The sequence below is a fragment of the Pelophylax lessonae genome (assembly GCF_965119305.1).
Source record: "Pelophylax lessonae genome assembly, chromosome: 1".
Lineage (NCBI taxonomy): Eukaryota > Metazoa > Chordata > Amphibia > Anura > Ranidae > Pelophylax > Pelophylax lessonae.
In genome coordinates, this window is record NC_138768.1 from 785,501,566 (window position 1) to 785,517,750 (window position 16,185).

General features: G+C 45.2%; 1 protein-coding gene across 1 annotated transcript in view; it reads left to right on the forward strand.

Moving 5' to 3' along the window:
• The window catches only part of FBXL5 (F-box and leucine rich repeat protein 5), a 79,759-nt gene that overhangs the window by 28,279 nt on the left and 35,295 nt on the right, over positions 1-16,185 (forward strand). Inside the window, exons 6-8 of the mRNA XM_082265288.1 lie at positions 2,401-2,526; positions 3,494-3,648; positions 3,731-3,813. Coding sequence (XP_082121414.1) covers positions 2,401-2,526; positions 3,494-3,648; positions 3,731-3,813 — 364 coding nt within the window. The remainder of the gene's footprint in view (positions 1-2,400; positions 2,527-3,493; positions 3,649-3,730; positions 3,814-16,185) is intronic.

Sequence of the window (16,185 nt, forward strand, 5' to 3'; positions counted from 1 at the left end):
GTGGAAAGGTTCGTGGCAAGAACGCGCGATCCTCTGGCAGACACCTCGGATGCGTTGGTGGCCCCTTGGCATCAGTATCGTCTGATGTATGCCTTTCCTCCGATTCAGTTGTTGTCCAGGTTCCTTCGCAGGTTAGCCTCGGAACCGCACCTGGTGATTCTGGTAGCGCCGGACTGGCCACGCCGGTCCTTGTATGCCGACGTTCACCTGGCAGTGGCACCTCCTTGGCGGCTGCCAATGCGGGAAGATCTACTGTCTCAGGGACCGATCTTCCATCCTGCTTTACAGACGCTGGCTTTAACGGCCTGGCTGTTGAGACCCAGGTCCTGAGAGATAGGGGTCTCTCCCCTGAGGTCATTCCTACTCCAATCAAGGCTAGGAAAACCTTGTCTGGTAAAATGTATTACTGTACCTGGAAAGCTTACTTCGCCTGTTGTGAGTCCAGGGGGTTCTCCCCTCACTCATACTCAGTGTCGAGAGTGTTGGCTTTCCTCCAGTCTGGGGTGGACCAGCCCCTGGCGCTGGCCACAATAAAGGGCCAGGTGTCTGCACTGGCTATTCTTTTCCAACGCCCTGTGGCGTCTCATTCCTTAATTCGCACCTTCATTTAAGGTGTGCGACATTTGGCTCCTCCCAGGAAGAAGCCTTTACCTCCATGGGACTTGAACTTGGTTCTGTCCTTGTTACGGCGTGCTCCCTTTGAAAACATCCGGGAGATATCGTTGCCTCTGCTGTCTAAGAAGGTTGCCTTTTTGGTGGCGATCACTTCGGCTCGCAGAGTGTCGGAACTGGCGGCGTTGTCCTGCTGCTCTCCTTACTTGGTAATTCACAAGGATAAGGTGGTCTTGCGACCTCATTCGTCTTTTCTTCCTAAGGTGGTCTCTGAGTTCCACCTTAATGAGGACATTGTCATGCCTTCGCTTTGTACGAAGCCTAAGCATCCTAAGGAGGTTGCTTTGCATTCCTTGGATGTTGCCAGGGCGATCAGGGTTTACCTGTCGTCTACGGAGTCCTTTTGGAAGACGGATTCCCTCTTTGTCCTTCCTGAGGGACCTCGGAAGGGCATGGCTGTGTCTGCAGCGACCATTGCCAAATGGATCAGACAGACCATTGAACAGGCTTATGCCTTGAAGGAACGGATTCCCCCCTTCCCTGTTAAGGCGCACTCTACCAGATCTTTGAGTGCGTCCTCGCGCCTCGGTGGCCCAGGTGTGCAAGGCTGCGACTTGGTCGTCGGTGAACACCTTTTCCAAATTCTATAAGGTGGATGTTCTGGCATCAGCTGATGCCTCCTCTGGCCGCAAAGTTCTCAGTGCGGCAGTGCCATAGGGGACCCTTGTTTTTTGTGGGTCCCTGGCTTTTGGGGTTGTTTATACCCTGGGTTATTTGTTTTCCTGGGTTGTTGCTCCTGTTGAGTCTTTTCTATTGCCCATAAGGTTCTCTTACTGTGCGTGTAAGGTTCCTATCTCTGATGTGAGTACTGCGCTGCCTTTTCTACGGTTGCGTCTCCCACCCCTCATGTCTACACTGCTATGGGACATCCCAATAGTGATGACTTAGAGGAGGCGGCGAATGTCGGAGGACGTAAGAGAAAACTGAATTTTTGTAAAATCTTACCTGTAAAATTCCTTTCTCGGAGTCCTCCGACAGTCCCCGCCCCTCTTTTGGGGTTGTTTTTTTGTTTACCTACTGCTATTCTACCAAACTGAGTTGGGAGTGTCACTGCAGGGGGGTATTGACCAGTGGGACAGCCCCCATGGGTGTGTCTATGCAAATGCTTTTGTTCTTTTGACTAAGTCTTATGCCTAGCTACTCCTGCGGAGCGGAAGTCAATACCCAATAGTGATGACTTAGAGGAGGCGGCGACTGTCGGAGGACTCAAAGAAAGGAATTTTACAGGTAAGATTTTACAAAAATTCCGTTATTGTAACTTGCAGGTGTTCTGTACACCCCCAGAAATGTAATTTCTTCCTTGTTTGGCTTACTGATTTTCCTAAAAGATACAAGTCCTGTTACATCCTTTGTAACAAAAATTTATTTTTTAGTGAGATACTCCCAAAGGGTTAATCACTGCTTGGGGGATTTAGGATACTGCAATTTTCCGTATTAGAACACAGTGCATCAGCTGATTGATAATGAGACCCTCCCATTCAGATTCACTTGAGAAAACCAAGCAAGCAGCAATTTCTTCAGAGTAGCAAAAGGCAGGAATCTGCAACGAAGTTTAAAATCCCTGCAGTGTACATCACCCACAGGGTTTTTTTTTCTCCTTAAAAAAAGTTACTGTTTAAAGAATTAAACATTTTAGCTGGTTGCTACATGGGACTTTGGAGAATACCTAAGGCAGTTTTCCCTCAATCTTTGACAAACAAGACCGGGCTTACAAGTATTTATTTATAGGATATTGGTACAATGGAGAGGCTAAGGACCTTGACACAGAGCCAGATGAGGATTGGATTTGCAGAAGGAAGGATGAAAGTCGTGCATATCAGGAGTGGGATGAAGATGCAGATATTGATGAATCTGGTAAGATTTTATGGTGTCCAGTGTACCAATTATTTTAATACATAAAAAAAAAAAAAAAAACTGATCTCCTAAAAATGCTATTATTCTATTAATCTTGGTAATTCAGTGGCTTTGGTATTTGGAGTTGCTTATCTGAAGCAAATCTAAAGTTTAGCAGTTTTGGCTTTTTTTTTTTTTTTACCTAATCAACCAATATAACATTGATGTCAATAGAAACTTAATGGTGCACGTTTATAAATAATTAAAAGTCAGAATCCTGTGCTCTTACATGAATGCTCTCATATACTTCAAATATTACTGTGTGCTTCAGCCTCCATGTCCACAAACCACTCACCTCTGTACTTGACCCATACAAATCTACATGTCAAATGTGGACTTTCCCTTTTAAGGGATATCCAATGCCCATGTGTGTCCTCAGGATTCTTTTCTTTCTCCTTCTGATGTATACTTTAGGCATTTTCCCCCCTTTTTGAATAGGTAATTGCTCCAATATTTATCACACCCAGATCCACCAGATTTAGTGCAAAAATATACAGGGAACATAGGGCTTTCCATACCAACCATTCCTTTTATTAAAAAACCCATAAAGATACACCCACTTGTAAAAGCTTACTATTTTGGTGCACTGCAAAGAAACAATGTGTGAAAATGTATCCCCTTAAGAACTGACCACTATTGCAAGCAGCTCTGTTCGGCCTGGTGCCTGCTCACTTCCGGTACAGCGTGATGACGTCACTTGCCCTCCCCTGATGTGTTTTGTCAAACACTTTTATCAAAAGTTCCTTGAGTGAATCGTGTTGTAACTGAAGTGAGCAGGTACCAGGCTGAGCGGTAATGCTAAATTATTTTAGATGACTGGCATAGTGTTACATGAGGTCTGTTTTGAGGAGGAATGGCCAAGGATACAGAATGACACCTTGTATGTATGGATCTTGGTAAACTTATACTCACTGTTTTTGTATTCTAGAGGAGACCGAAGATGATGGTTATTCTTCTTCTATCTCTGTGGCTCAGCAAGAAAAAGAATTCCTGTATGGCATCATTCATAATGTTCTCCCCTATGTAGGACACTCAGTGAAAACACTTGTTCTTGCCTACAGCTCAGCAGCTAGCAGCAAAATGGTGAGCGCTATAGCTGTCATTCCCAGTAAAATATAAAATATATGATAGAGACGTTGTTAACAGAATCTGTCCCTTTTTATAGATCCGTCAGATGCTTGAGTTTTGTCCCAACTTGGAACATTTGGATCTTACACAGACCGACATTTCTGATTCGACATTTGATGGGTATACATTGCATTCTTTTTTACTTTGTGCTATAACTGGGTTTTAGCTGAGTTATTCAGAAGCGGTCCTTTTTGTCCCCTCAACTTGCATGTTCTTTTTCCCAATCTTTAGGAGAGCAACAATTTTTCTATAGCCATAAAAAAATAGTTTGCCGCGAGCATAGAAGGATATTTTAGCATTTTGTTTTGTTGTGATTTTGAGATTATACACACACACACACACACACTTCAAAAGTTTGGTGTCACCCAGACAATTTCATGTTTTTCATGAAAACTCACACTTTTATTCTTTTAAAGAGGAAGTAAACCCTCCTCTGCAACTTGTACCTATAGGTAAACCTATATTAAGGCTTACCTATAGGTATTGTAAATATCTCCTAAACATGTACCGTTTAGGAGATATTTACTTTGCATGCAGCCAGTGACCTCACTGGCGCATGTTCTCTGAAGGAACGGCCACTCGTGCCGTTCTTGAGCCCCATGCCCCTAACCGTCGGCTCCCGTGTACATGCCCGGGAGTGACAAAATTGCGGCTCCAGCCAATCAGAATGCTGGATGCCGCAAACCCAGAAGAAGGGCGACACAACATGTCACCCATGAGAGAGGTGAGCGGTTGACACTTCGGGGGCTTTGTTCTAAGGTATTTCATAATGAGCTAGTATGCGATGCATACTAGCTCATTATTTGTTTTTCAGGTGTTCTTTTTTTTAAAAAAAAAAACATTCTGAGGTTTACAACCTCTTTAAATGAGTTGCAAAATGAATAGAAAATATAGTCAAGACATTGACAAGGTTAGAAGTAATGATTATTTGAAATAATAATTTTGTCCTTCAAACGTTGCTTTCTTTAAAGAATTCTCCATTTGCAGCAATTACAGCCTTGCAGACCTTTAGCATTCTAGCTGTCAATGTGTTGAGGTAATCTGAAGAAATGTCATCCCATGCTTCCTGAAGCACCTCCTACAATTTGGATTGGCTTGATGGACACTTCTTACATACCATACGGTCAAGCTTCTCCCACAACAGCTCAATAGGGTTGAGATCTGGTGACTGCGCTGGCCACTCCATTACTGACAGAAAACCAGCTGACTGCTTATTCCTTAAATAGTTCTAGCATAGTTTGGAGGTGTGCTTTGGGTCATTGTCCTTTTTTAGGAGGACATTGGCTCCAATCAAGCGCTGTCCACAGAGTATGGCATGGCGTTGCAAAATGGAGTGATAGCCTTCCTTATTCAAAATCCCTTTTACCTTGGACAAATCTCCCACTTTACCAGCACCAAAGCAGCCCCAGACCATCGCATGCTTGACAAATGGCGTCAGGCACTACTCCAGTATCTGTTCACTTGTTTTGCGTCTCACAAATGTTCTTCTGTGTGATCCAAACTCCTCAAACTTGGATTGTCTGTCCTTAACACTTTTTTCCAATCTTCCTCTGACCAGTGTCTGTGTTCTTTTGCCCATCATAATCTTTTCCTTTTTTTTTGGCCAGTCTCAGATATGGCTTTTTCTTTGCCAGTCTGCCTAGAAGGCCAGCATCCCAGAGTCTCCTCTTCACTGTGGACGTTGAGGCTGGCATTTTGCGGGTACCATTTAATGAAGCTGCCAGTTGATGACCTGTGAGGTGTCTATTTCTCAAACCAGAGACTCTAATTTACTTGTCCTCTTGCTTAGTTGTGCATCGGGGCTTCCCACTTCTCTTTCTATTCTGGTTAGAGCCGTTTGTGCTGGTCTCTGAAGGGAGTAGTGCACACCATTGTAGAAAATCTTCAGTGTCTTGGCAATTTCTCGCATGGAATACTGTCGGGTTTCAGAAGAAAGTTCTCTTTCTGGCCATTTTGAGAGTATAATCAAACCCACAACTGCTGATGCTCCAGATACTCAACTAGCTCAAAGGAAAGCCAGTTTTATAGCTTCTCTAATGAGCACAACAGTTTTCAGCTGTGCTAACATAATTGCACAAGTGTTTTGTTATCAATCAGCCTTTTAACACGATTAGCTAACACAATGTACCATTGCTGGAAATGGGCCTGTGTTCACCTATGTAGATATTCCATTAAAAATCTGCAGTTTCCAGCTAGAATAGTAATTTACCATCACATTAACAATGTCTACTCTAGACTGTATTTCTGATTAATTTAACGTTATCTTCATTGAAAAAAAAGTGCTTTTCTTTCAAAAATAATTTCCTAAGTGACCCCAAATCTTTGAAGGGTAGTGTGTGTGTGTGTGTGTGTGTGTATATATATATATATATATATATATATATATATATATATATATATATATATATATATATATATATATAATGTGTGTGTATGTATGTATGTATGTATGTATGTATGTATGTATATATATATATATATATATATATATATATATATATATATATATATATATATATATATATATATAAAAATTTGCAACTCTTTTGCCAATGAGAACCAACAAAAATGCTGGATTACCATTCATCTACCCATATATATATATATATATATATATATGAAGTTTAGCCAAAGCTATTTTGGCTTTAAGTCTCTTTTGAATCACAGGAGTGCAGTTTGTTTTGAACTCATGTGACCTGTTTTCAGACGGCAGTGGGCTAAAGCCTGCTGTCAACTGACCTCATGGAGTCAGTTCAGGCTCTAAAAAGATCTCAACCATATGATTGGGATCCACGCAGAACCCTGGACCGGCACCTGCTTCAGCCTCTCAGCAATCCACTGAGAGCTTGAGCCCACCCCCTCCTGCTTCCTCCACAGTCCAGCGGTCCAGTGAGAACCCTAGACCAGCATGTGGCTCAGCCTCTCAGTGATCCGCTGAGAGCCTAAACCAGCCCTTCCTGCCCCCTCCACAGCCCAGTAGTCCAGTGAGCGGTGGAGCAGAGAGCCAGAGACTGAGTGATCAGTGATGGTTGATTGCTCGGTTGATCGCTCAGTTCTCACTGCAGAGCTAGCGGTGGGGCGTTGGGGGGCGGCCCCAGTGAGCATGGCTGGGATGAGTGTAGTGTCTGGGCCTCCACACAAATTGAGGCTGTGGCTTGTGGCCTACTAGGCCATGTGGCCAGTTTGGCACCTCCCTTGGAAGGGAGTAGGTGGTCTATTCGTGGACCCTGGGTTGGTGTCCCTCCTTGAGGGATCGCAGTCGGCGGCCCTCCCCTGATTATGTTTTTTCAGGTGACCTTAGTATATAGCATCCACCGCCCTCCTCTGCCTCATCTTATCGGATCCTGAAACTGTATTTGCGGACGCGAATCGCCATACTGGGTCTGCATCTATGCACCCTGAGTGCTCACAGTGAGGAGGTTTCCTCTGCTCCTCTAGCACTGTATCAGAGCGTGACATTTTAAATGTGGCAGAGATGCTGCGTCAGAGGCGAGGTCCTCCACTGTGGCGGGGATGTTCCCCTTTCCCGCTTACTTTGACAACATTGTCACATAAACATGGAATTGTCCAAAAGGCACTCTTGTGGTCCCGAAGCGGTTTGCTATGCAGTATTCTAAGTATTCCCTGCCTAAAAACTGGACAGTCCCACCTGTAGTGGACTTGCCAGTTTCCAGGTTAAATAAAGCCACCTCAATTCTGGTTGAGGAGCCCTTTGCCTTTAAAGATCAGGTTGATAGGAGAGCGGAGGCTCTGGCCCGCTATATGTTTCATTATGGCTGGTTCGGCTTAGGCCAGTATTTACTATTGCCCTGGTGTCCCAAACTCTGACGAGTGGGCTAAACTTTTACGCCAGGACCTGGAGGGGAAACTGCTTCCCCCTGCCTTTTTGGAGCTGGTGGATCAGTTGATCCAGAGGCTGCAGTTAATCTGATTCCTCTTTGGATGCAGCTCCTTTGATTTTAGGCTGTCTGTATCAGTAGTGGTCCTTTGGCATCTTATCTGGCTTACAATGCTGGTCTGCGGACCAGACTTCTAAGAAGGCCTTATCTGATCTCCCCTTTGTGGGGGATCGCCTGTTTGGAGCTTCTTTGGATAACATCATTAAGGGTCTCACAGGGGGGGAAGAGTACTCTTCTACTGCAGGCTACCGAGGGCAAGGAGCCCCGTCGTAGACGTGGGCCATTCTTCATGGCTCAAGAGGCTTTTTCTGTCCCTCAAGGGATATAAGTCCTTCAGGGCCTCCCCCGGAGGTTCCAAGAGGACCTGGTCTGGCTCTTCCAGACCTGTGGATAAGGCTTCCTCTGCATGAAGGGGCACCCTCGCCCGTATCTGAGGGGACGGCTTCGCTGATTTTCAGATCTGTGGACCTCTCTGGTACAGGTAATTTGGGTCCACAAAGTCATTCGGTTCAGCTACAAGATCGAGTTTCGGTCTTTTTCTCTGGAAAGCTTCTTCCCTTCAAACCTGCACTTGTCCCCAGATCGCTTACGGGGTCACTTTGGGGCAATGAAAGACTTATTACTTCATGGGGTGATTGTCCCTGTTCTGGCTTCGGAATGTTTTCAGGGGTTTTACTCAAACCTGTTTACAGTTCCCTGGAAGGAAAGCAAGGTACGTCCAATTCTGGACCTCAAGGCGCTAAACTGCTTTATGCGGGTACAGAAGTTCTGAATGGAGTCTATTCGTACAGTAGTGGAGTCCCTACTTCTGGGGGGTTTTCTCGCTTCTATCGACATCAAGGACGCCTACCTTCACATTCCAATATTTGCCGGTCACCAGCGCTTCCTCCGCTTTGCTGTGGGCGAGGAGCATTATCAGTTTGTGCTGTTTACCTTTAGTCTCGCCTCTGATCCTCTGATCTTCAGTGTGTTGGCCCTGGTGCTAGCATTGTTGTCAGCGGGGGCTCGTGGTACTGGGGTACCGGGACAATCATCTTCTGTGAGCGGCGTCTGCGATCTCTGATGAAGTTTTGTTGGATTCTGAACTTTCAGAAGTCTGCTCTGGTTCCGTCCACAAAACTGGATTATTATGGGTGAATTCGGCCTCTGCCATAGTGTTGCTTCCAGTGGAAAAACTCCAGAAATTGAAGGAGGCGATTCAGCTTCTGTTGTCCAGCAGTTGGTCATCCCCCCAGCCTTGCATGGGGTGCTGGGCCTGATGGTGTCTACCCTCAAGGCAATCCGTTTGCACAGTTCCACATGCGATCTCTGCAAAAAGATTCTGGTGAAATGGGACAAGAATCCAGTCTCTAGAGGTGGCTTAGTTCTCTGGCACTTCGAAAGGGAAATCCTTCTCCCCTGTACTGGGCGGTCGTCCCCGCGAATGCCGGTCTGTCCGGGTGGGGCGGCGTCCTCGGCACAGCCTGTATTCAGGGAGTCTGGACTCAGGAAGAGTCCAGACTGCCGATCCAGACTGCCAAACAATGTACTAGAACTCCAGGCGATCAGACTTTGACTTTCAGGGGTGTCCGGTACACAATCAGACAATGCCAAGACCATGGCCTATGTTAATCCCCATGGGGACATAAGAAGTGTCCTGGTGGGCCCAACAATCGTTCCAGCCCTCCCTGCTGTACACATTCCATGAAAGGTACAGAGGTTTGTGGCATTGTCTCAGGATTCTCTGGCCAACACCGCTGACGCATTAGTGGCTTCTTGGTGTTGGTATTGTCTGATTTTTATGCCTTTCCCTCTCTCATACTTCTGGCAATACTCCTGTGCAGGATTGAGGCAGCAAGGGTTTCTGGTACGGCTGGTTGCCAATGCTCCTTGAAGACTTCCTATCGGGGAAGGAAGATCTGCTGTCTCAATGACAAATCTTCCATCCTGCTTTACAGTCGCTGGTTTTATAGGCTTGGCTGTTGAAAGCCAGATGCTGAAGGATAGAGGTTTGTATGAATCAGTGATTCCTACGCTGCTAAAAGTTAGAAAATCTACCTCTGGGAAGATCTACCATTGTATTTTGGAAGAGGTACGTTGCGTGGTGTGAGTCTTTGGGGTTCTCCCTCGCTCCTTTTCAGTGGCTCGGGTCCTGGCTTTCCTCCAATCGGGGGTTGAGCAGCATCAAGGACCAGGTTTCGGCCCTGGCGTTTTTTTTTTTTTTTTTTTCAATGTCCATTGGCCACACTTTCCTTGGTGCGTACCTTTTATCCAGGGAGCTCGACACTTGGTTCCTCCAGTGCGGTCTCCATTACCGCCATGGGTCCTCAAATTGGTGTAAGTTATCCAGGGATCTTCCTTCGAAAATTATCAGGATGTTCCCCTGCTTACGTTGTCCCAGTAGGTGGAATTTTTGGTAGCTATTACTTCTGTTTGCAGGGTGTCGGAGCTGATGGCGCTGTCTTGTCGTCCACCTTACCCTGTGGGTTTACAGTGCTAAGGTGGTTCTTGGTCCCTGTCCGTTGTTCCTTCCAAAAGTTGTCTCTGATTTTCATTTGACTGTCCCAGGCCTAAACATCTTAAGGAAATTGCTCTACATTGCCTGGATGTGGTTTGAGCAATCAGGGTGTACCTGGCAGCTACGGAGTCTTTTAGGAAGTCAGACTCACTATTTGTACTCGCGGTTGAACCTCAAAAAGGGTTGGCAGTTTCTGCTGCAACCATTTCCAGATGGATCAGACAGACAGTGATTCAGGCCTTTTCAATTAGGGGTCAGGTCCCCCCTCACTTTTAAGGCATACTCGGGTGCTTAGTGCCTCCTGGGCTTTCCATCGTCAAGTGTCAGTGATGCAGGTTTGCAAGGCCACCTGTGCACACTTTTACAAAGTTTTATAAAGTGGATGTGTTGGCATCTGCAGATGCTTCTTTTGGCTGCACGTTTTTGCAGGCTGCTGTTTTAGAGGACCTGATCCTCCTTTTTAAAGGGTTTTTTTTTTTTTTTTTTTCTGGTGAGCTCCAGTTGTTTTGACTGAGCTCAATGTTACCTGGTTGGCTATGGTTAGCATTGGGAATTTTTTTCTGATGGTTTTCCCACCCCTCATATTTAACACTGCGTTGGGACGTCCCAATGGTTAGGAAGAATCAGGCGCTGTGTTCGTCAATGAACGAAAGAGAAGATGTGAATTTTGACTTACCGTAAAATCCATTTCTCTGATGTTCATAGACATAGCACCCACCCCTCTGTGGAGTTGGCTTTCTTCTGACACTGCTTGTAATAAAACTGAGTGCATATAGCTAAGAATTAAAATCTTTTTATGAGCAAGTAGTCCTAAAGGCTGAGAATTTCAAATGGATATAATCATTTTTAAATATAATGCCCAATATCAGGAAAATTTAATTTTGATGACTTGATTTACCTCCAGTCTATCAGCCTCCATCTTCACTGGGTTCAGATGCTTATCTTCCCTGCACAGAGCCCTTACATCAATCACTTCCTTCTCCTACCCAGGACTTCATGTTCCTTGAGCCATTGCCCCTTTTACATTTACAAGTAGTTCCCAGGAACTTACTGAGTAGGATGTGTGCTGCACTGTGTACTGACATGTAAACAAACAATGCGTTCTGTATGCAGACCAACTAATCGGCCGACCAACTAGTCGATAATGAAAATCATTGACCACTATTTTTAATAGCACTTTTAGGCACCTCTGGCTGGTTAGTATTTTTCCCTGGAGTTTCCCCGCATCCAATTCGCATAACAGGCCAGTGTGATTACTCACAATGGAACTTGTTCATACATGTCCAGGATGGCTGCAGTCTGCATTGAAAAATGGTCCTGTGGTCTTCTGGTCCAAGTTCAGGTGCGAATTCAGGCAAAAACGCGGACCTGATTCACATCTGAACCGGACTAGACACACTGGACCCCAGGCATGAACCTGCGGCTGCATGTGTGTGAACCCGGCCTTTTTCTTTTTTTTTTTTTTTTTTTTTTTTTTTAGAAGTCTTCTGCGTGTTGATGTGCCCCCACTTCTACAAGTGACTGGTTGATTGTGAACCCTTGCATGTCCTTTTGTAGCCTGTCCACACAGGCTAATTCCTTGCCTCATGGCCTCCCTTCATTTGCTTCTTTTTATCTCTGTGCATTTGCACAGCTTGAAGGACCTTTCCTTTATTCCTTGCTTTTTTACACCAGGTTCCCTTGCTCCAGTCCATGTGTTCTCCCAGCCTCTGCCCCATACAGGCCATCGCCCTTTCCCTCAGGAAAATTTCCTGTCTTTGGGACAGGTAAGGTTACTGAAGGTATAGGGCTTGACAAATTTGCCTGAAATCTAGGAGCCAGCTAAAAAAGTTAGGAGCCAGTTTTTTTTTTTTTTTTTTAACAACCAAGCTTTATTTAAAAAAAAAAAACTGACACTAAATTTACACATAAATACGACTAGAACCCCGCTCTCCTCTATAGGGCAATCAGATGGAAACAGACCGTCTGTTTCCATCCGATCCATGGGATGCATAGAAAATAGAACCACCATCCGTCTGTTTTTGGCGGACAGGATCAGATGGCGGCAGATTACCACTCCATAGAGGAGACTGAAGGGTCCGATCATGTCTGCCTGAGAAACTGAAAGGGGGACCTGATCAGACAGACTGTGTGAAAGGGGCCTTCGGCTGTGTGGCTGTGGCATGGCAGTGAGATGATAAAAATATATATATTTTTCAATAATTGAAAAAAAATAAAATAAACAATAACCACACTCCCTGTCCACTTACCTTTTAAGCAAAGTTAAGTGGACAGGGAGATGAAGCCTGTAAAAACTTCCATCTCATCTCCTCTTGGAAAGGAGATGGGCAGGCATTGAGAACAGGCAGTGGAAACAGTCATTAGTGACTGCTTGTGAAACTTCCGGCCACCACAAGAGGGTGCCAGTTCCCCATTGGAAGCCTCTCTCATCTCACAGAAGAAGGCCGAAAAGCCGGGGCCTCAATTTTCGGACGGCACGGTAGTCCGTGCACTTGGGGAGAAGGTGGGGGTGCAAAAGGGACAGGACACCTCCTGCAAGACACCCCAGGCGCCAGGTCGCTAATTCTAGTCGCCAATGCGACCTGGCGCCCAGGGTTTGTTGAGCCCTGTTGTATAACTTTGTATATCCTTAGTGTCATCCAGGCAAAACTGTTACTTCTCAGGACTTAGCATCTGGTGTTCGACCTAATGCCCTTTTCTTGTGTTACCATTGTGGAACACTCGGTTGACCTTTTTCCCCAAAGGGCCAAACAACTGTAAAATGTTACCAGATCTGGTTTTGTCAGGCTTTAGCACTAAAGTCTGCCCATTACCTCTGAGCATTAGACCCTTGCCGTTAGACCGGGAGTTGCCCCATTCTCCTCCCTAGTAGGAACATGGGTCTCTCTATTAAATTTTCTCTGTCAATGTCTGTTGTGGGTCTTGTTACTAAGTGGCCTAACGTATCTATTAGAGATCTACAGATAGATATGCACTTTCCTCAATATATTGGAATCAGCCCCTGAGGTTACCGATATTGCCGATAATTTAGGGAAAGTGCATGTACCGGGGTGATGCCTGCAGCTAGAGGCATCACCCTGGACCCCCAGATCCCTACACAAGGAGTACCTGAAAAGAGAAATTTTTTTTTTTTTTTTTACATGTCCAAAAATATCAGCCGATACTGATATCCAATGACCAAAATATCGTTATCGGCATTAAAAAAAAATATTGGTCGATCACTAGTATCTATTTCTTTGGACCATGTAGTTCCTGGTTTGACCACTGTCAAAGGGGCTGGTAAGGCCTGTTCAGCTCATAGCTGGTGGTTTTCGTCTGAAAATGTATTTTTCTTTGAGACTGCCTTCTGACCTTCCAGAAAAGGGGGTTCCTTCTACTTTGTGGGACCTTGCCCTAGGGAAAGTCATCTGTTATGGCCTCTGGACATCATCTAGGTGCTGCTGTTCACTTTTGAGAGGGAATAGGAGTCTTCACTGCATCAGGAGTCGGATTCCTGTGCTGGATGACAACATAAATCTGTCTCGCGCCAACTTTTTTAAGAGCAATCCCTTGGAAACCAGTCGTCCTCACCTAGTACCATCTGGCTAATGAGAGCTTTGTGTATTTAGTTGTGCTTTAGTTTGTGTGCCAGGTGAACATCATTGATGGAGGGCCCCATTCCTTTCTTGGTTTTCAGCAGGCAGAACACTCTGGTCAGAGGATATGGGCAGCATGACACTAAACTGGTATGCCTTACAGACTTTGGGGGAACTGTCCCACCTGGGGTGAGGTCGTCTTTGCTTGGGAACAGCCTCTTGAGTTTTTTAGGCACCCTCCCGTGTTTGGACCTCAATAAGGTGAATGTTCTTCACTATGCTAAGATTCTGGTTTCTTGCTCTGGATGCATCTGAGCAATCGGGACCATTCCTAAACCTTTCAATTTGAGGTCAAGAATAGGTAAGAGTCGCAAGAAGTGTGTCTGGCATACCAGTGAGGATGTATTGCCTTCATTCTCTGTACTGTCTGGTTCAATCATATATTAGTCTGGGACTAAAGTCTGTTGTCTTGCTTAAAGGTAAGTTCTGGGCAATGCCTTCTATGCAGCCTACCCCTTCAGTAACATTGACTTTGTGAGGTTAAGCTCTTTTTTTTCTATTTGGAATAGGTAAATGTGCTACCAGGTTAGAAAAAAACGTATCTGTGTAAAATTGATTAGATATTTGGCAGTATAGGATTTTGAGGCAGAGCGGACTTTCATGGTACCATTGAACTTACAACGAAATATACTGTATGATTTTAAACAGTATATTTAGTCGTGAGTTCAATGGTACCATGAAAGTACGCTCTGCCTCAAAACCCTATACTTACAAATCTTTTTTTATATTGGAAAATATTCCCACTTTTCCTCTTCCTAGTATCTCCCTCATTTTCTGTCCTAGTGACTAAAGCCATTTGGGTTAATTGATAGCACTCCTATCTCTACCTGGAACATAGAATGTAATATAAACAAGACAGGTGATGAGTGCTCACAATAAAATAGTGCAGTGCTAAATCAGCTGGATAGACCGGCTCCTATAAAACAGATTAAGAGCAGAAAAAGTCCAGGTGGAAAAGTGCTCTGAAACATATATCAACTGCTATATAGATGTGATCCAGTGTACAAATCCTCCACCATTTATGCTGGCCTCTCACCTCAAAATTAGACCCCTGACTTTAACAGAAGGGTCACAAGCGCCTTTTCCTTTTCTCCTCAGAAAGGATAATCACTGAGTAAATCTATCCTGTATCCAAATCCTCAGACCCAGAATGATGGACCAAACACACGTCTCGTATCAGTCAATCCATATAATAGGCTTAAACAAAGGGGAAGCAGATCATAGTGTTTACCGTTTTAAAACGCAAGTTTATTCACATAAAAAGGACCTCACACTATATACCCAGTGCATGGTATGTACGGCTCGTCTGTTATTTCTGAAAGACAGCGGGTGACGTCACAGCTCCTCCCTTCCCTCCGTACGCATTTACGTCCCAAGGGGAGGAACTTCGTCAGTGAAAACATGTGATGGGTGCTTGCTTGTCTTGAAGAATTTTCTACTATTCTTTCACCAGATTTATTTACCACCTTCTACTGTCATTTTATCAAGATCTGGCTGCTTACTGCCTTCAGAGTTCACTAGTAGTGAATTGGTGACAGAGTACACCTTGAACTGTACCTGGATCCCACTGCATTAAGTGGGTGGTCTGCGATGTTTGCTTTGGGCACTGGATCCTGTGTTTAGCGCTCACTTTGGCACATAGTTTAGTTAGTGTACTATACAGGTCCAGGGTTGTTGTTAATTTATGGCACCCAGACCCTGATGCGTACTGTGAAGGGTGAACCCTAGACCCCAACCAGGACTTGTCACATAGACAGGGAAAGATAGGGTTTCTGTATCGTTTGACGGTTCTTCATAACAGTAGTGTTATACTGCCCTACAGGAGTAGGACACTAGGCAGAAAACAAGTTTTGGCTACGCCTATGGGCAGGGGGTATACCCTCTCTCCCTGCTATAGGATGTCCGTTTTAATCTGCTTAGTCAGGAGTGAGGACCTAGTTCCTTTGCTGGGATCTCTGGTCCTGGCAAAAGTTTTTTTTTTTGTTTTTTTTTTTTCCTAGATTTTTTTTTTCATCTGATTTTTATCCTTTTGAGATCTACAAGCAACTAGGCCAGATCTGGGCGACGGGCTGGAAATATAGTTCCAGTGGTCACCCCAGCCGTCCAGTGAGCGTGCACAGACTCCAGCCTTGCACTAGGTCAGCCGCGATATAGTCCCACCGGACAGGGACTGGACCTGCCAGTTAAACGTCTCGCCAGGTCGCATATGACCGGGTCTAGGCCAGAGTCGCAGCGTTCCTATTGGCTGACAGCCCCCCACTTAGACGGAGAAGGGTTCTGTCAGGAGATGGCGCCCACCTGTTCCAGGTATGGTAAGTAAAATGTTCCCCCTGGCGTGTTTTGGGGTGGACGCAGGCCCCTCCTTAGGATGTTCAGACCCTTGACCCCTCGGGTTCTCTCTGTCCTGTCATATGCACCCACCCCCCACCTGTCCCCCGCGCTGGTGGACGCACTAGTTGTT